The sequence below is a fragment of the Nematolebias whitei genome, chromosome 13 (assembly GCF_014905685.2).
Source record: "Nematolebias whitei isolate Nwh7 chromosome 13, NemWhi1, whole genome shotgun sequence".
NCBI lineage: Eukaryota > Metazoa > Chordata > Actinopteri > Cyprinodontiformes > Rivulidae > Nematolebias > Nematolebias whitei.
In genome coordinates, this window is record NC_056510.1 from 17,363,173 (window position 1) to 17,384,142 (window position 20,970).

The 20,970-nt window shown below is 36.5% G+C and overlaps 1 protein-coding gene across 1 annotated transcript in view; it reads right to left on the bottom strand.

The window, feature by feature from the left end:
• tmem198a (transmembrane protein 198a) overlaps positions 1-20,970 on the bottom strand; it is a 35,146-nt gene that overhangs the window by 5,631 nt on the left and 8,545 nt on the right. Inside the window, exons 2-5 of the mRNA XM_037686380.1 lie at positions 9,893-10,117; positions 2,784-3,022; positions 1,648-1,860; positions 784-907 (exon numbers count right to left, since the gene is read on the bottom strand). Of these exons, the coding sequence (XP_037542308.1) occupies positions 784-907; positions 1,648-1,860; positions 2,784-3,022; positions 9,893-10,031 (715 nt within the window). The 5' untranslated portion in view covers positions 10,032-10,117. The remainder of the gene's footprint in view (positions 1-783; positions 908-1,647; positions 1,861-2,783; positions 3,023-9,892; positions 10,118-20,970) is intronic.

Below are 20,970 nucleotides of genomic sequence, written 5' to 3' on the forward strand. Positions count from 1 at the left end.
GTGATTATTTAAGGGTGAGTATTTGTTGCTGGTCACTAAACTGACCTATTGGTGCTTTGGTGTTGCAAGTGTTAAGTACTTTGTAATTAAAAAGTGTAGTAAAGTGAGGAGCAAGTGTCGCCCTTCTACCTCCAATGAACTAGCATTTATGCTACAGTATGTAATGGGGGAGAGGTTAGAGAAGGCGAGCCTGTGAAAGGAATGTCTCCGATTTGACTCTTACGGCTGACATCATCAAATGTGGGTGGGAAAGGAAGCGACTACACAAGCCTCCACTCTCGTTGCTATCATTTTATGGGTTACATTATTAATATATTGTATACACATCATCAAATGTAAGAACACTGCTACAGTATTTACACGCCCAATGCTTAGAAGTTTTTCTCATTTCATTATATGTCATAATCATCTCCAACAAAAACATTGTATTTAGAAAGAAAAAAAAGATTAAACATTTCTAGTTATGTCTGGTTTAATTTTAAATCTTTTAAGTGCGGTAATTTTGAACAAGTTCAATAGACTGCTGAAATTAATTTGTGCCACAAAAGCCAAACTCACATACCTCATAGGCCTTTTATGGAACAGCTTCTAAGTCTAAAATGTTATTCTGTTTATTCGTCTGCCCTTGAGTAAGAAGGTGAAATTAGCTAATGGAAAGTAATGACACTTGCACATAATGATTATAACCCATAATGCTTTGAGAATGCAAGTCTGCACTCTAGGCTTTATGTTTTAGACATTGGAGCAAAATTGATCTTTTTATTGCTATGTGAATGCACTTACCCTCTGTGTGAGAAAAGCCCTCTGCAGTAACTTTCCATTGTATGAGCACTCCGAGGAGCATTAGGACAGGCCAGACCCCCAAGATGACCCATGTAAACCAGCACACTGGCTTCTTTGGTGCCACCTGTGGTAAATATGGACACATTTTCCTTAAAGGTTCACAAGTTACAGAAGTTATTGAATTCATTCAACCAACTGTTTCCCATATTGTCCTCTGCTTACAAAGTACTCAGTAGTTATTCATCAGATTATACTATACTGTAGTATATATAATATTTATATTTTGTAGTTTAAAATTGAACTATTTAGAGACATGATTTAGCTTTTAAACACCACAACTTTGACACCTCACTCCTTAGACTATTACTATAATGATGTGACTCAAGTTTCCAATACAACTACAATTATAAAATATATTGGAGATACTTTGGCATATTTACTTCTTATTGTGAATATTTTCAGATGATAAGAAGCAGCAGAAATGCCAGAGAAAATCATATGCAAAATTATACTTATGATACCACAACTATACTGACCATGAATCCAGGAATATAAATGACCAGATTTCCCTTTTTCCATATAAACATCATAGAATATTATCAAAACTGGGACATATATTTGCATATTTATGCATTTGTAGCTGACTAGTGACAATCAAACATTAAATGATGTCATTTGAAGTCATTCATAATCACCACATATTACAGTTTATTATCCAAAAGCCCATATGTTTATGTATATTTGAGAATAAAACCCTTTCTCAGTTCTTCCCAGCAACAAAAACTGGCTTCAAGGTGAGTGGTAGCTCTCTCCACAAAAAACAAACTTCGAGACTCCAACAGAAACTTGTGCATCCATCCTCACCTTGAGTCTGTCATAGATGTAGTGGACCAAGGCAAACAGTTCAATAAAATAATCCACTGTGACCGTGATGATAGCAGAGCCAAATGTTGCTGTAGAGAAGGTAACTAAGCAGCGCTGCCACTGAAGAGTGAGGACAGCAAACAGGGTTCCAGAGCCCAGAAGAATCCCCAGAGGAACCCACACTGTTTTGGGGTGATAGAACTCCTCCATGACCTGAAATAGATAAAGTGATGCTGTAGGAATAATTTGGTATTTCCTTTTTTCTATAGTACATATAAATGGTACATATCTATATATATATATATATATATATATATATATATATAAACAGATCAAATCTAAATGGGAAATGATAATTTATGTTTGTTTTATGAAATTATGTAATTTCAAGGTATAAAATAAACTTTTATTGTTTTTGAGTCCACCTGAAATTACTGCCACCATAACTATAATCATGTAGTAAAATCTGTCTCAGGGAGTAATATTAATGAGTATTTGCATTACCTTTTCATACTTTTGTTTACACTGCTTTTTTCCTCAAAATGTTCAACCCTTTCTTGTAACTTTTTGGTAAGTGTTTGTACTTCTTGTCATAATTTTAGATCAATTTGTCTTCTGCGCATCATTTAGTTTTTCTCCGTTTAAATCCATGTTGGTCTCCAAATTGCTCTGCACCTATGGTTTATTAGTCAATTACTCCTACCAGTTTATTGTCTCCCCACTTGTTTCTTTGCCAGTTTATTTTTACAACCGTTTTCCTACATCAAGACTTATTTAAAACTCTAAGTTTCATATTGTTTTTATTTTAGTTTATGAATTACCTGTGCGGTGTGTGTGTTCAGTTTAATGTGCACAAAATTAAGTTTTCTTAGCTTTTTATTGTCCTGCTGCTTACGAGCTTGGATTTGTTTCACAACATTCAACAACTGGCTTACAGCTACTATCTACTAACCTAATATTCATAGTAAAAATAACTTTCTGAGGATGCTGTACATTGTTACATTAGTATTAATGTACTGATTAATGTTTTATTCCCATCTAAAGGCATTTTAATATGTTTTTTTATGGGCTGTTAAAGTTTGAGTGCATGGACTTTAGTCAGTGTCAGAAGTAATCTAGGAAAACAGATGCATTACCACCAGTGATGCCACTCCAACCAGCAGGCCCAACAGCAGGCCGACCATAAACAGCCCCACACTGCGGACCAACATGGTCACAAGGCCACACAGGGTCCCGATGCCAAGACCAATGCCCACGGATGCCTCTACGCTCAGCTGAGTGTCCATCACCCTCTCCTTGTAGCACAGCATAAAGATGACTACGGAGCCAAACATTAGGCCTGTGAGAAACAACACGGCCTTGAAGCATCGATAGCCTGGAGGGGAGAAACAGAACACTGTGAAGACATCATCTGCTGCAGTTTGTGTGCAAACATGCCCCAGTTTATAGCAAATAGCATCTCAATCATAATGAAATCAAGCATAAAACAACTTCATACGAATCAAGCAAAAAAGCATTACACTAAAAGCTTCCTGGGAACATGAGCAGCCTGGAATAAAAAAAAAAAAACACAGTCAGCCATTCACACGTGACTAGTCATTTTATTTTTTTAACTTTGTTTTTCTGAATGCTCTCAGTTTAGAAATTTTGAATAAAACGTGTAATGTTTCCAAAAATGTCAAGCATATTCCAGCAGAACCATTATCTACTTGCACAATCATATAGTGTCAAGACTAATGTACAAAAACAAACCTAATGGCTTCATTATTATTGTCATGTTTATGAACCACTCCTTCCATCTCTAGTCTGGTCGATAAAAACACTTCAAAAACATTTTGATTCCAAACTCCTGGGTTTTTTTTCTCCCTCCTAACTCAATTTTGAAAGCCTTAGCATTTGTCTGCACTAGAAAGAAAATTTAATTTACTAAGAAAACAAAGAAGCATGTAAAAAAAAAAAGGCTGGAAGAGTGACTGCAATGATGCAGCAGCTGAAGGAGAATAGGGTTATTTACAAGCCCTGAAATCCTCTTCAAATGAGAACCTTTTAAAATAAAAACATACATTTTTGGTTTGTTTCCCCCCATTCTGCTTAAAGATGACCAGTAAACAGTTTTGTGGGTGTTTAAAATAAATAATGAAAGTATTTTTTGTCAAAAATATTGGCCATTACAAATAATTATCTATTATTTTAAGTGCCAAATGTCCTTTAAAAAAACAATACTTTGATTGGAAAAAAAAAAAAATGTTTGGTTTCATCAATGAAGGATAATACGAACAAAGGAACTGATATTAAATATTTCTAAAACATTTTTTAAATATGATAACTGCACAACTGAAGGTCATCCACATTCATTAGTCAAGAGGAAAGTTGAACAGAACAGCTGCTCTTCTCCTAATTTCCATTTTTCCCATCATAATGCCCCATCTACCCCTCCTTTTTATTTATTTTGTTTTATTAAAACACTCCAAAGTATTAGAATCTGAGTTTATCAGCAGTTCAAATCTTCTTAGCCTTTGCTTTCTGTTTATTAATGTTTGCCTCATCATATTTTCCTCTTGGCATTGTTGCCTTCCTCTCTCTGACTGGTCCTGGTCTCGGGGGTACCGGACCACAGATTGTTATCTTTGTGTAATCAGGCATTGCACAGCTGAACAGCACAACGCTCGCCCTTTTATCTAAGCCAACGTCCATGCTTCTCCCCTGTGCCCGGCACCTATTAAATTGACATGCTTCTTGTACACTTCTTTGTTTCTCTTTCAGTACTGTTTTATGTGCTTTTCTGAATTCATTTTAGTCGGGATGTTTGTCGAAGACCATTGTGCTTTTCACAGCTGTTTGCTCTTATGTAATGGTATGCCTGAAGGCAAACACATCTGACATTAGGCCTTTCGCGATAAACAATAAATCAATTAATTGCATGATAAATGAAAATTATCAACCTCATTTTCATTTATCGGTTTTATCATTGTTTCTTGGTGTCTCGCTCTATTTACTGAAGACACTGGATGACAAAAGGTTTGACTCCGGTGCTCTTCACTGACCTCTCCCTTTCTCTTTTTTCTCTTTAAAATCCGTTTTAATTGTCCAAAATCACATTTTTGGATTGGTAAAAGCAGCTAAGCTGAGAAGCTAAGCTAGGAGCTAAGCTAACAGGCCGACCTCGGGAAAAAAAAATTCCGGCTTGTCGAAGCTCCAAAATTCACGGTTGAAACCCGTGCCTTCCTGTAAGAAGTTGGTTTTCTCTGCAAAAGGAAGCTGAGAACTTGTTTACTGTTTTTTTTATTTTTTTTATTAAAAGCTTTGTGTGAAAAATGCTATGATAAAGAGCTCAAATCACATCGAGCGTCTGCCATCTTGAGAATGGAAAAAATGGAAGGAGAGACAGGCCATGTCACATCAAGGGCCCTCCCTCCCATTTTTCTTAAAGAGACACGCTGCTCGCTCCCTCACTATCCATCCTTCGGTTCAAATAGTCTTATACTGCCATCCAATGTTTTAAAAAAAAGGTACTACACACAAAATAAAATTAACCAACATTTCTTCTTAAATTTGACAATAATTACAAATTATTGTCAAATTTCAAACAATATTATCGTTTATCGCAATAACTTCTGAGACAATTAATCGCCCAGAAAGATTTGTTATCGTGACAGGCCTATCTGACATACTGGATTTCTGCATTTTCATATAATCTACCTCTAGTCTAAGGCTTGGCGATATCTCAATATTTTAAAAATATCTATATAATTTCATACGTGATATCAGATTGGACTATATTGTCTATATTGATATTTCTACGACGAGTTATAATTAGACTTGACAATCTTTGTAGTTCTTTTTCTCCCCATCTGCGCCAACTTCACGCGGTCCATCCTTCTCCCTCACTGAATACAAACCCAGCCCCTCACCCGCATGTGTTCCCCCGCTTCCTGCTTCTCCAGGTGGGCGGGAGTTTAGCGCAACAAGTAAACACAGGGCAGGATATTGAAGAGCAGCTCAGCTAGTGAGCAAAATGAAAAACAATGGCTGTTATTTGGAGATGGTTTGGATTTAAATTGTCAGATGAGCAGCAGAAAAATGTTTTCTGTTAAAGATACCGAAAACAAGTCCAGACAAAAGGTCAGCACTACGAATCTTTTTCACCATTTAAAACAGCGCTATAAGTGGAGTATGCAGCGTAAACTGTGGCTGCAGCTCCGATTGACTTCAGTGTCCTTCATCTTCCTTCCCTGAAACAAAACATGGGTCAAAACTCTTTTAGCCGTGCTGTGCCTTATGAGAGGAACAGTGAGAGGTAGAACAATATTAATAAAGAAGCGGCTTACATCGCTAAAGACACGGTCCCAGTCTCAACTGTGGAACAAGACGGCTAAAGACAACGGGGCTAACTAACTAATGTTATGAAGGTGGCGCAGCTGAAGAGGGTTATTATTTAATATATGTAAATGGTTTATATTTTAGACATCTATTTTGTACAGTTACAGCTGTTTGCTAATAAATGTGCCTGTGTGACAACTGGGAAAAAAGCTTTGACTCAGAAATATGTTTTTGTTATTACTTTATGAAAATAAAAAAAATTGAGATATATATCGTGATTCATCTAAAAATATTGCGATATTAATTTTGATCCATATTGCCCAGGCCTACTTTAGTCTAAGCATTTATTTGGTTGGTAGCTCTAAAGAAATCTCCAACATTTTTCCTTAATCAATCCTTAAATACATTTTTATCACTCTGCTGAAGGGGGATTTTGCATATGCTTGTGTTTTCCTGTATATGCATGTCTGTCTTTTGTCAGAAAATTTTATAAACCACTCAACAAACTTTAATGAAACTTGAACAAACCAATTAAATAGTTGACATGTACAGCTGATTAACTTTTGGTGTTAACCCCAGTCAAATTGGCTGCTACAGCTAAATGACCTTAAAACACATAAAAATGGCTGCCACAGCCAACTTTGTAAATCAACTCAAACTTTGATGTCAGTCATAACTGAGACTGGTCCCTGAAATTTAATCTGAATGTAAACAGATTGTACAAGATCTTTATTTGGAATTTTGCCAATAAAAGTTAAGTATACATTGACTGTCTGTTATCAATATATAATATTTACCACTGGATGAATTTAATGAAACATTTAAGATAAAATTAATTGATATCCATCTACAGCTGATTATCATTTGGACTCAATCTAAATTAAACTGGACACATCAGACCTTTAAATTACTCTATTTTTCTCCTCTATTGCCAATATATTCTTGTCATTTTTCTATCATTTAATCTTTTTTTTTAACTCAGTTCTTTATTTCTTAAAATGTCCCACCACTCCACTTGTTTTGGTTATCCTATATCTCCATTATTTGCTCCTTGTTGCTTCCTTTTCTCCTCCTACATCCCATCTGTTCATCCTGGCTTAATTAGCTTGCTTTCCTTCCATTTTAACTCTGCCTCATCCATTACGTTCCAGCAGCCTCACTTATCATTTATTCTGCAACTTTCTGTTTCTGCATGGATGGAAAGCGAACGCCACATTTGTCAACAAAAAATAGATTTATCACCGGGAGTAATTCATTTTCATACCAATCGTTCACACTAATGTGTTAATGACGTAACAATGACTGAGGGGTTTCTGAGAAATATTAACAATGTGCAGTCTCATTTGCACAGCAGTAATTATGGCCTTTAGTGTCTGATTCTAGAAAAAAATACTGTCAAACAAGAGAGACAGACTCCACGAGGCTAAGGCACTTCTGTTTCTGGGATCAAATGGCGTCTTTTTGTTTCTGAGGCCTTGTTGCATGATGCTGTTGATTTATTAATTTATTTATTTATCTATCTGCAACACTTTTTTAGCCATATAATTGTTAATCAAAAATAATCTGAGCTGTTGTCCCTCTTTTACAGTAGAAAAAAACGAACAAGAAGAGTTTCCTATTTAAGTGAGTTAGCAGCAGTAGGTTTGATGTTAAAACAAATGTGAGGGCTTCGGTTTTTCTATTTCTGTAAATATTAACTAGCAATGCTCTTTACAGTTGTATTTCAAGGACACTGTGGTACTAATGCATGCTGTCAACTTAAAAATAAAAGTAAATAAAGATTTCAGTCTGCCTGCTTTTAATGCCAAGGCTGTTTTACCGGGGCTTATTGAATGTTTAGACTGTCTGCACGCTTCAGTGAATTTGTCTCTATTTGCATGCAATAAATCTGCTCAAGGTTCAACACATCACTCCTCAGTATTCATCCAATGGTTGTCATTTGACTGCAATGTAAAAATGGCAAATTCCTGGCACTTATTCCTCTAATGGATGGCGTTTTCTTTAAAACAAAATAGCACATTTTTTTGGTGTTCTTTCTTTATCATTGTATATTTTTGTAACAATTCAGATTTAGTAATAGTGGAAAGTTTAGTTTTATCAATGACCAACTTCTACGTATTATTGCATGCATGGACTGCCATAATCAATGGTGGTCAATTTGGTGCATGCCTAAAGGCAGTATCTCACTCTGCTGCACCAAACTGAAAATAGTATTTGCAAGGGAGTTTTCAAAACTTCTGGGAAAACGTGCAGGTGTTTTCAATCTCCTGCTACTAGTTTCAGAACCGCACATCTGTGTCACATGAAGTTTGGTGCACATCAAAACAAAAAGAAAATAAGCATCACTTGTCATTCAACACCAGTCATTGGGAGATGAGCAGATGAAAATAGAAGACAATAAGAGATGCTGCAGAACCGTCTTTTTCCATCTAGTGCTGTATTGATATTATTATGTTAATAACTTTGATGATGATGGAAACTCTTGTCTGTTTTTATTGTTTTAGAATAAATGTAAGGTTTTAATGTGTATGCCAAGGTGTCACTTTTTTTTTTTTTCCTGCAGCTGCTGCTAAACGGCATCTACCCTCATAAAGACAAAGTGGTTAGGCATGAAACAATAATAGTTGCTTTGTTCAAATTCTCGTTCAGTTCTTATTGATTCCTGCATTAATTGACTGAATTTTAAAAGTAATTATTGATCAAACAATTTTCAGTCAGGTCATCTTGACAGTTTCTTTTTTTTTGTGTGTGTGTTGAAAAGTTTTGCCTTCGGTCCGGAAGGCTTCATCAGTCAAGGAAACACACAACAAAACTGATTCTTCCTCCAACAGCTTACTCCAAAGTGAAACAAACCAGTTCTTCTTGTGATAAGATGGTCTCTTTGGTACGCCCCCTCCTCCATTGCCAGCCCTCTTCCTTGTTGACAGTCTTGTCAAACTGGTTGAAAACAACAAAGTCCATGCTCAATAATCCAGGTATAAAATCCAACATTTTTTCAGTCAGGTCATCTGGACCATCTTATCACAAGCAGAACTGATTTGTTCCACTTTGAAGTAAGCTGTTGGGGGAAGAATCAGTTTTGTTGTGCGTTTCCTTGACTGATGAAGCCTTCCGGATCGAAGGCGAAACGTTTCAGCACAAAAAAAAAAAAAAAAAAAGAAACTGTCCAGATGACTTGACAAAAAAATATTGGATTGTATACCTGGATTATTGAGCATGGACTTTGTTAATTATTGATCACTTATTTCCTATATTTGTGATGCAAAGCAACCCAATTTCTACTTAGGAAATAAGGTACTACTTTACAATAAGGCTCCCCTTATATACGGCTAATAAATAGTTTATAATATGTTAATTCCTCTATAAACACATTTTAAATCATTAATAACTGTTTATTATGCATTAATTAAGGGTGACAGAGACAAAACTGACCAGTTTCTTGCCAAATAGTGAGCTAGATCTGTTCACCTATATATTTAATCTAGAGTTGTTATATTAAACATTTCAGACTAAGTTGCTACCTTTTAAGCACAATAAGCATTTTTAAACCTATTTTTTTCAATTATATAATATTAGTTGTAGACACTTATAATGCAGTGATAAAGTACAATTATATTTTAAATAAATAGTTTTATTAATGATTAATAATAATAATGATAATAATCATTAATGATTAATAAATAAATGATTTATAAAGTGTTTATGGAGAAATGAATACAAAAATGTATAAACTATTTATTAGCCATCTATAAGGTAAGCCTTACTGTAAAGTGGTACTGGAAAAAACTAAAAACAACTTGAATCTTCCTGTCCGAACGCACCCATTCATCACTGTTTCCATGCTTCCGGCATTTTTTTTTTGCTTGCGAGTGATAGATTTTCACGAGTGGAATGCGAGTGCCCTTTCTATCAGCTTGTTTCTTACCAAAGAAGCAGTAGATGATCCCAAAGAGGCAGCACATGGAGCAGACCACAGAGGGAACGATTTCATATCTCCTCTCAATCTCCTGGTCACACTTAAGCCCCATCTCAGCCAAACCCAACAGCTGGCTGGTGGAAGTCATGATGATGTAGTGGAGGGGGCAAGGAGGGGTACAGGGTGTGCAGGAATTCCTGGATCAGTGGGCCTCACCCATGGAGACGTGTCTTTCTGTGAACAGGACACATAAAGAAAAGAGCAATGGGAAGAGATTTAGAGTGGGACTGAGTAAAGCAAAGAAATAAAGGAGTGGGCAGTTATTGATGACTTTACGTACTCAGCTGTGAGCGCTGACACAACAGTGATCATGCTTCATAACTCTGGGAAAAATAAGGCTAGCAGCACTAATACAAGTACTTCTGAAGACGAACTGTAGAATAAGTTAAAGGTTGAGTTTGCCAGCAGTCTGTGGTGTTTGACCAGTTGCAGGAGATTTGCAGCACACAAATAATAGTTGCCATAGAAAGCTCAACTGAATTCATTTGCATACATTTGCATTCTGTGAGAAAAGTGTAGTACAAGTGCAAGGCTTGTGGTGATCTTGAATTTGTCCCACACAAAAAGAATAAAACAAGTAAATACATTTAATATTTTGATCACTCACTTTAAACAGTAAAGCAGCTGTTTGGTAAAACCACAACTACTGTATGTAAAATATAAACTTTGCACGAGTTAAAAAAACTGTCATGTTTACGAGTTTAGAACTTTGATAATGTGAGGTTTTCACCTTCTGTATATTTCTTCAGTCAGGTAATAAAATGTTAAAGCTTACATGTGTTTCATAGATTTAATGAACAGACTGACAGTACATTCAGAAAAAGTTGTTTAGTGATATTTTGGACTAATTTTGGTATAGACTGAATTCAGCTTTTACTCATCATTATGTTTTCAGATACAATAGTTTCTCACAAAACAATGGGTTTTATTATATTTTAAAAATATTTTTAATTGTGCGAATGCTTATTAAGCTTCTTTCAGCTTCCTTGTTCAAATTTAAACTTGTTTTCAGCTACTTTCAGCAGTTTTCAGCTGTTTTGTGATCCTTTCAGTGTTTTTCTGCTAACTACATCATTTGTGCACTTCTTCTTCTTTCTGCTAGTTTCAGCTATTTCTGCTATTTCAGCTACTATTTAGCTATTTTATGCTAATTTGAGCCTTTTCAGCTAATTCCACATTATTAGCAATTATTTCAACTTTTTTCAGCATAATTCAGCAAAAACGTGCTGTCTCCACTTCTGTGTGGTAACTTCAGCTTGTTTCTGTATTTTTAGCTACTTTTCAGCTGCCTTTTTTTTGTTGCTAATTTCTGCTTTTTTCAGATAATTTCCACTTTTTTGTGATCATTTCGGCTTCTTTCAGCCAACATGTTCTTTCTGCTTCCTTGTGCCAATTTAAGCTTCTTCTCCCTGTTCACCATCATTTTAACAATTTATTTTAGCTCATTTAAGATATTTTTTAGATAAATTCAAGTTTTCATGCTAATTTTTGCTTCTTTCAGCTGAATTAACAAACAAAACTGGAAGAGGAAGTGCAAAAATGAAAGGTTAAAACAGGTTTGAACATTTATTGAATAGACTCCAGTTTAACTCTTTAAAAGCAGCTGCACAGTTAGAACTGAGGCCCAGCGTACTGAAACGTGACGCCAAGTTCTTTTGGCCAAGTTCTTTTGGCCAAGTTCTGGCATTGATGGTGTTGTCAGTTTGCACAAACCTCCACGGCAGCAGAAAAAGAAAAAAAAAACCTTGTCATTGAGCGTTTTGATTTATTTAAAAGGGAGGAATAACCCAATTTAAACAAGAATTTAAATCCTTTATGCTAAACTTTGTTGAAGCATCCCTGGCATCCTTAAAGTATTTTGATTCCCAACGTTCAAAACATGTTTTTGTTGACAGAATCATTTGAAGCGGGACACGTTGGATAGGAAACTCAGAACACAGTAGTTCAGAGGCTTTCAGGGCACTGGATCAGAGTTTTCTTGATGCCACTTGTGAAATATGTTTTGTGTTCTTATCTCTTGAAAAAAAAAAACAATTTAGGCAAAATATCAAGTTCCTGCAGTCTGTGAAAGTTTTTTTTTTTTTGTTACTCAACATCGTTCATTCTTTTTGTCCATTCATCTTTTTTCTCTGGCTTAACCAATTTCCCAGTTGCTGTCACTGCTGAAAGATTTCCCCAGTGGCATGGTGTCAACACCATTTTTGAATGATGGGACTATACCAGTATGTTGGTTCCCTACTGTTTGAAAGTCGTTTAGATGTTGTTTTGTTTTGGTTATGTCAAACTCTTGTAATGGCCTTTTTATTTGCTTGTTAAAGGCCTTTTTAGTTGATTGGTGCACTGATGGCTTTTACTGAAAAAAACAAAACAAAAAAAAAAACAAGAGCTCAGTTGCCATGGTAAAATGAGTTAATTTATAGATTTATGATTAGGTTTAATATTGTTAAGTTTTGTGCTTTGTGTTTTCATTTTATCAGTTCATTTTATTTCGTGCCATCTACAATGTCTCCTCCTCCAGTTTCTCCACAGTCAGTCAGTCTGCTATTCCCAGTTGCATGTGTTCCTGGTTTCATTAGTCACAGCTGCAGCCACTCTTCCCATCAGCCTCAGCCCATAATTTTAGCATATTGTGCGTAAATAAAATACATTTAAATGAATTTGTTGTACTTCATGATCAGTTTCAAACATGCAAATTATCCAACATGCTCAAATAAAACCTGATAAAAACAGACGCCATAGTTTCAGAAGAAATATATTTTTTAAAGTCAAAAGCACTTTTTAAAAATAGCGTTTACCAGAACCTGAATAACTGTTATATGTGATTCATGTAGCTTGACTCGTGCTGTGAGCCAAACACCCACACACACACACAGCTCTGCACTCATTCATGTACCAAACCCTAATGGTTAAAGCTGAGACACAAATCAAGACATTCTCACTCAAACAAGCTGTAGATCCATTTTATTATAAATCATCAGAGCTGTGTTTTATGCAACATGGCATTTAAAACAAGCGCAGTTCTGTTCCTTTCACTCAATTTTTGCCTGACTGTGTTGAAACAGATTCATGCAAATGTCTTTCAAGCTTTACAGACACTTTATGAAATAATTCCTTACGCATCCATTCTTCATTTTGGTTGTGTGTCGGCTAGGAAAGATGGAAGAAACATTGAGATGTGCAAACCTCCAGCTCACTCTCTAATGAAGTCAGTGTTCAGTAAAGAAAATATTTTCCATTAAGATGATTATTAGATAAGACTTGTGACCTCTTGTGACCTGCCCAGGGTGTACCCTGCCTCTCGCACAGCGATAGCTGGACATGGGCACCAGTGACCCCTGCGACCCAAAAAGGAAGAAGCAGGTAAATATAATGGATGGATGGAAGGACAATCATTAGACAAACATCAAATCTAACAACAAAAAATAAAAAATAAATCCATCTCTTTGTCAGTAAGGACTACTTCATATGAACCGTCACAGGATAGGTAAACTCATGATCTAGTAATGACCTGCTGGGTTGATGCACAGTAACAAGTGAGCACATGCACACACATTCACAAATAATTAGTGCAAACAGACTAACAGCTATGAGCTCCTTCCTATTAGGACAAATGTTAGTATTTTTATATTCTGATATAGACTATAATTTGTTAAAAAACTAAAATCTTCAAACTAAGATGCAGAAGAAAGTCTAATTTTGCAACAATACCTATTTCTACATTAAAATGAAGCTTTTTGCAACAGGTGATCTTCAGGTGAAAATCTCAAGTAAGCATTTATGACAAACACCCAATCGCCATGACGACAAAGAGAAAACGCACGTCTGACTTACTACTTAATAAATTGTATTTTGTTTTGTTTCATAAAAAAAAAAATTAATCAGGCTATTTTGATTCCAGAAGTTTCTTAAGTTTTGTAACTTAAGCATCTGTTTGTATACACAGAGAAAGCAGATTAGTTTTGTTTCAACAGAACTAAAAAGCACCTTGTAAAGAACAGAAATGCTCCTTGAATTATTTCTGTGGGCTTTTTTTTTTTTTTTTCAATTAATTTGAAATACACAAAATCAATAGTTTCAATTTTTTGGAGCTTTTGTAGTTTATAGACTAGTTGATGTATTTGGGTGTTCTTTGTGTTCCATTATTATTTTGTTTATTGATCGCTGTAAACACTGTTCCCTCAAACAAAAAGGCTCTCACTTCAGCTTTTGGAAAAGGGTATTAACCTGTGTGATGGTTCTTCTTCATGTTCCAATCTTTTGTTGTTGTTATTTTTTTTTTTTGGTTTACAAAATTAAGTGTTTTTCCTTTCCCAAAATGCACAACTTTGTATTAAAACATGAAACTGAATATTTGTTAGACGACTAGAATAGTTTATTCAAACATAAAATAAAGTAAAAATAAATAAACTAACAAATTAATACACAAAGAAACAAACAAACAAACAATCAAATTATTAAGTAAGTAAGTAAATAAATAAATAAACACAAAATGACGGAACAACAAATACATTTTAATGCATAATAAAGAACTAAAGAATGTACATTTTTGCAGATTTGAAAATGTCAGTGTATTTCTCTATTGTACAGTTCTTGTAGATGAGAGCCAAAATAAAGCTCTATGTAGCACAGTCATACAGTTTTGAATTAAATGTTGGGTTGCTTGGATACTCTGCTCTTGCTAAGCAAACTACTTGCTAGGCTGAAATTGTCTGCCTCCTCCCATTCAAAAGGAGATGTAAGGGCTGTACACAGTTTTCTGCGCCACTCTGGGAAGTGTTATAACAATTTTCCAAAACTTAAAAATCATCTAAAATGAATCCGATTCGGAATTCAGATTGAACGTTCAGTTCAAGAGTTTTAGAAAAGTAAACGTGTTTGTCAAGGCCGCAGAGCAGAACAGATAAATGATGATGCTGTTTGAGTTTCTTTCATCTTGAGCATTAGAACAAGACTTATTTTAGTTTACCGCTAATCAAATACATGAAAACATTACTGATTTAACAGTAAGCAGCCCCATATCGCAGCTCGACTCTTCTGAGCTGAGGTCACAAACACCAACAGTGCCCTCAGCTACTCCCACTGAAATGTTGCACGAGTAGAAAACACTAAGGTCAGAAGGCGCAGTTAAAAACAGCAAATGCAACAATGTCACGTCTTGTCTGTTGCTATAACAACCAGCAGAGGTGGCAGAACTCTGCATATAACCTGAAAGGCTCGTCTCTACGGGAATGTGCATGTTAAGAGTCGGTCCATGGTGGTTCCTTTGAGACTCCAGGCTACACGCAACTGTGACCTCTGACCTCATTCAGCTAGTACATTTTAGAATTCACTCAAACAGCTGGGTGTTTTTCACATAAAATCACTGCACTGTGAAAAAGCTAAACACACTGTCATCATTGATCATGATCATGATTTTGACATTTTATCTCTTTCGATCAGTTAAAATCTTTTAAATAATAACTGTGTGACTTAGGCCCTGTTTACTGGTGAATAATCTCTGGAAACGTTCATGATTTTCCAATACTGATTAGAAGAAGTTACACAAGTACATGGGTAATGCGTGGCTTTTTTAAATTTAGCTGTGGTTTCAATGCCAAGGGACAATTGGTGCTGTAATTTTTGTATTCCATCAGTGCACAGTGCACACAGACCCTTCAGTTTTCAAGCGTGGAAACAGCCTACATCCAAAGTTGTGAAAACACAAAAGTTTGTTAGGACCAAGGATGAGGTTGGGTTGTTCCTACACATTAAAATAGGATGAGAAGCACAGACAGCACTCTGCTATCCATCAATGTTGCTGCTGTTCATCTACTCACACAAGCGCAAAAATACTATTAGCATACCTGCAGCTGTTGGTAGTGTGCATGTGCTATTTAACACTGATGCTAGGCGTTTCCACAAACCTCCACTCAGAGACCTTGAATCAAAAAGTTTCACTTTGGAAAAAAAAAAAAAAGGCTGTTATGCGAAAGGAAGCAAATATGCTAGTTTCACTCAAAAATGGTGTTATATAAATTGGACCTTATTCTACAGCTATCCACGTCTGTTTTAGTATTTAATGACGTAGGCAAACCCTTGACTTTTGTATTTCAATCCAAGCTTCAAGTATGCAAATTCGCTATTGCTAACATGCTAACTGATTATAATGCAGTGATTCAAATATAACACATAAGCATTTTAACCAATGCTCAAAAGCTCACGATGCTGCTGAATGCCAAGCATTGTAAGCTACAGTGGCGGCTGGCCAACAGAGGAAGCTAGGGCACCGCCCCACCACTTACACCACTCACCATATTAACTTGAAGACATTAAAAAATTAAATGAAAATGAAATATTAAAATAAAAATATTTCAAAATATTTGCATATATATTTTTAGTTGTGTAAGAAAAATATTTTGTAGTTAATGATGCGTAAAGTTGTTTCTTTCAAAAACGTTGCCGCTGATTGATGATATATTTCTGGCATGGGGCGCAAGAATCTGTCCATAGACTCTTGTTAAAAGTTATTCATGCATGGTAACGCCTCATCATTACAAGATATAGGAATGTTCTTGGCACAACTCTCCTGCGCCCAGAGTACAGGCGCACGATACGAATCGTGCTTCCGGTCCCGCAACAGATCGTGCAGTGACACTTTTTTTTTTTTATCTTTACTTAAGCAAATAGCAAGTATACAACAAACAAACAAATGAAGTATACAGAAGAACACAGCACTTACATGAACAAACAACCAGGGGTGTTAATTAGACAAATACATGCAAATATTTACATATAGAGATTGTCCTGAGGGCCTTTTCGTCGGTAGAGTCTGTTATTGATTTAATATATAGGATAAAATAGTATAATATAAGTATATGGGGGCCGAGATGGTGTAGAGGCAGGGCAGCCGGCTTGGGACCCGAAAGTCCCAGGTTCGATCCCCAGTCACTGCACATCACGTGGCGTCTCTGGGCAGCACGTCTCATCCCCAAAATGTCCCCCGGGCGCTTTCAATAGCTGCCCACTGCACCACCTGGTGGTGGATGGGTTAAATGCAGAGACTAATTTTGCCATTGTATGGAAACATACGGTGCTGACATTGTGATGACATTATCATTATTATTATTATATGTCACTGCGTGAGTGCAGCTACAGCGTGCACTCTCAGGACATTATTACCTGCAGTGTTCCCTCAGTGCGGACTAAACTAGGAAAAAGGGCCTTCTCCTTCTCCGCTCCCGTTTCCTGGAATATCGTGCAAAAAGATTTGAAGCTGTCGACCTTGACCTCTCTAAGTGGCTTCAAACATCTGCTAAGTTCCTGACAAAAAAAAACAACGCAGACATGTTCCTGTTTTTAGTTTTTTATAACGCTTTATAATGTAGCTGTTTTTGTTTCACTTTACATCATGTTCTTCCATTTATTTTTCAATATAATTGCTTTTTAATGATTGTCTACTGTTGTCATCTGTGCTCTTTGTTTAAAACATGTCTCTTGTAAATGAGTCCTTGAGGCTCAATGAGACTAATCTGTATAAATAAAGGTTGAATGAATGAATGAAAAAAGATAGTTCATGGACCCATTCTTCCTCTGCTGACAAACTAACACTGCTGAATCAGGCACCCCAGCTACAAATCTGAGCCTACCACGTTCATGCTCTGTAATAACATGGGCAATAATGTTAGGTCACATTTCAGAATCACTAGAAGCGTGATGACTTGAACTCTGTTTTAAATCCTCTTGCAAAATACAAAAAAAATAAAAAACAGAAAATAAAAGGAGTTTTCAGTGCAAGGTCTCAGATCAGATCTGCTTACCGTAGTTTCTGGATTTCTTCTTTTATTTGCCAGATTGTATTTCAGGCCCTACATTGTATTTCTCATTCACTGTGAAGCATAACTTCTGTGCAGATAGACTTAACTTTTTGATCTTTAAAGCTTTCGTACCTGCACCTATAAATCCTTGATTTTTATTTAAATACCACTTCAAGATAAACATTTCACCAACCAAAACGACACAGAGCGTAACAAACTGGGCTCTGCAGAAATTCACAGGAAGGGTAAATACCTCTGTGACGCCCTGTGATATAAATTTGTGCGTTCAGGTCTTCGCGTGTGTGAGCGAAGCAGCACCCCCACCCCCCTCTCTCTCTCCCGACTTGCTGTGAGCTAAATTATATTTTTCTAATCTTCATCTGATAGCGGCGAACTGACAGGGGGAAAACATGAAGGGCTCAGGAAGTGTCTGAGCCTGTGTGAGTTTTCTAAGTGTTGTGTATGTGTGTCAACATGAATATTTCAAAGGCCCCACACTGAGTAGCAGCAGCAGAGCATCACCAGAACGAGGACACGTTGCTTTTTTGTGTGGTGGTGGGGGGTGGGGGGGGGGGACAGACAGAGGAATGGAGAAAAAAGAAAGAAAAAGAGGTAACTACAAAGCGTAAGGTTCAACACACAAACTGTTTCACATGAGCAGAGAGCCAAGCAAATCTGTAATTATAAACCCTAGCTTATAATCTAAAGTATATTAACAATTTAAATCTCTATTTTCTCTTGAAAAAGTTAAAAGCTAATTGTTATAAAAGAAATTAAACCTGATTCCATCAAATGATGGGATGTATTCTGAGTTGTTGTTGTGTCTGCCTGAACTGCAGACACTTTGTTCTTAATAATCTAAATAAAAACCACACAGGGAACTGAATATTAATGGATGAAATGGATCCTAAGTCTTTAGACAATGTATTTTTTTTTTTTTTTTTCAAATACATTGCCATTAACAGAAGCAGCCTGGTTCAGAAAACAGTGACGCCACACTTTCAAAACTAAGGTACTAATATTTACATTGTGATGTCATTATAAATCATAAATCACAACTGTCACTTGCATAGCCAAGCAAATGAAGCTGTTGTTTTAAGGTTCTGAATAATTTACTCTAGTTTCAATAATGGGCAGCACTGTGGCGCGACTGGTAGAGCTGCTGACTCTCAGCGAGTAGGTCCCTGGTTCAAATCCTGGTCCGGGGGCCTTTCTGGGTGGAGTTTGTATGTTCTCTCCGTGCATGCGTGGGTTCACTCCGGGTACTCCGGTTTCCTCCCACAGATCAAAAACACGCATGTTAGGCTGATTGGTAATTCTAAATTGTCCATAGGTGTGCATGAGAGAGTGAATGGTTGTTTGTCTCTATGTGTCCCTGTGATGGACTTGCGACCTGTCCAGGGTGTACTCCGCCCCTCGCACAGTGATTGCTGGACATGGGCACCGGCGACCCCCGTGACCCAAAATAGAATAAGCGGGTAAAGATAATGGATGGATGGATGGATGGATAGTTTCAATAATTCCACATTTTTTGCAATAATTTCAACTTTTTTCTGACTAATTCAGCAAAATCATGTTCTACACACTTTCTTCTGGTAATTTAAGCTTCTGTTTACATTTCTTTAGCTACTATTCAACTGTTCTTGACAAATTTCATGTTTTTTTTCAGATAATTTCAACTTTCCTGTGCTAATTTCTGCCTCTTTCAGCCTTAGTGGGCACAATTCAGATCATTTCACTTCCTTTTGAAAATGTAAGCTTCTTTGTACATTTCTTTAGCTACTATTCAGCTGTTTTGGGGAAATGTAAGCTTTTTAAAGATAATTTCCACCTGCTTTCTTCTGCTGACTTAGGCTTGTTCTTCCTTTTCATATACATTTCAGCATGTTTTTAGCTAATTTCAGCTGTTTTTCAGCAGGTTCTTCAGCAATAAACATTCACACTGCATTTTCGCAGTAAATGCAAATCCTCTATTTTCAGTAAGGTCAACACATTCTTGGTTAGGACAGCAGCTGGTATCAAACTTGCTTTATGTCATTTGTGATCCAAATAAATGGAATTCAAAGAGTTATATGTCACTGTGCTCACACTGGATGAAGAATTAGACCAAGGAGCCTTAGGTGAAAAGTTTCAGAGCTAAATCTTGCTAATACCACTTAAGCTAATACTAAAATGTCAAGCCTGCTATCCTGATGAGGTTAACAAGCTAAAATAGGGAAGAGGGAAAAGAAGAGAAACAGCCAACACATGAGGCCATTATAGAGCTGTATGCAGAGCTTTGGGTCACCCACATATTGATGCTGTTAAATAAATACAAATATATTGATACTCAGGGTTTAACAACTCATGCAGTTTCTGCATAGGCAAAGCAGTGTTACTTGTGTAGCACATTACAGCAACAGGGCAACTCAAAGTGCCTTACAGAAACAATTAAAGACATTAGAACAGGTGCAGAAGGACAGTGAAGGCATTTAGAAAGATTAAAATGCACAGACGCTTAGAGAATAAGAACAATTTAAACAGTGGAAATTTAAAACAAGCTCTGAATAGGCACATAAATAAAAGAAGAATATAAAAAAACTGAAGCAGCAGCTGCAGCACAGCAAAATATAATGATTAGTTTATTCAAATGCAGTGGCAGACAGGAGGGTCTTCAGCCTTGATTTAAAGAAACTCAAAGTTGAGCACTGCAGGACTCTGGGACACACATTATGATACATATATCATCATCCAAAATAATATATATACAGTAGTCCTTCGTTTATTGCGGGGGTTTCCTGTCTAAGTCCAACTGTGATAAGTGAAAAACTGCAAAGTATGAGTACATGTAGTAAGTAGTAGCTTATTTTAGGCATTTTAAACCCTTTCTACACTCTTGCAAAATTCTAAACAATGTTTCTAAATTCTATAAGCACTGTAAGAGAGCACAGCATATCATGACCTCCGCTCTCTCTGCCACCTGCCAGTGCTCTCGGCCACACCCACTTCTCCGCTGCATAGAGGAGATTGTGACATGCAGGAGGGAGTTTCTCGTTGCACATGTGGGCTGCACACAGGTGCAGCAGGCACTAAATAATTTTAAATAATTAATTTTAAAGAAAAACTTCCATGCTTATCTTGCGGCTCATCCATCAGTCAACTGAGCGTCATGTCCAATTGCGAAAGAGTGAGTCAGCAAAAGTCGAACCGCGAAGTAGCAAGGGACTGTTACACACACACACACACATGTACTAA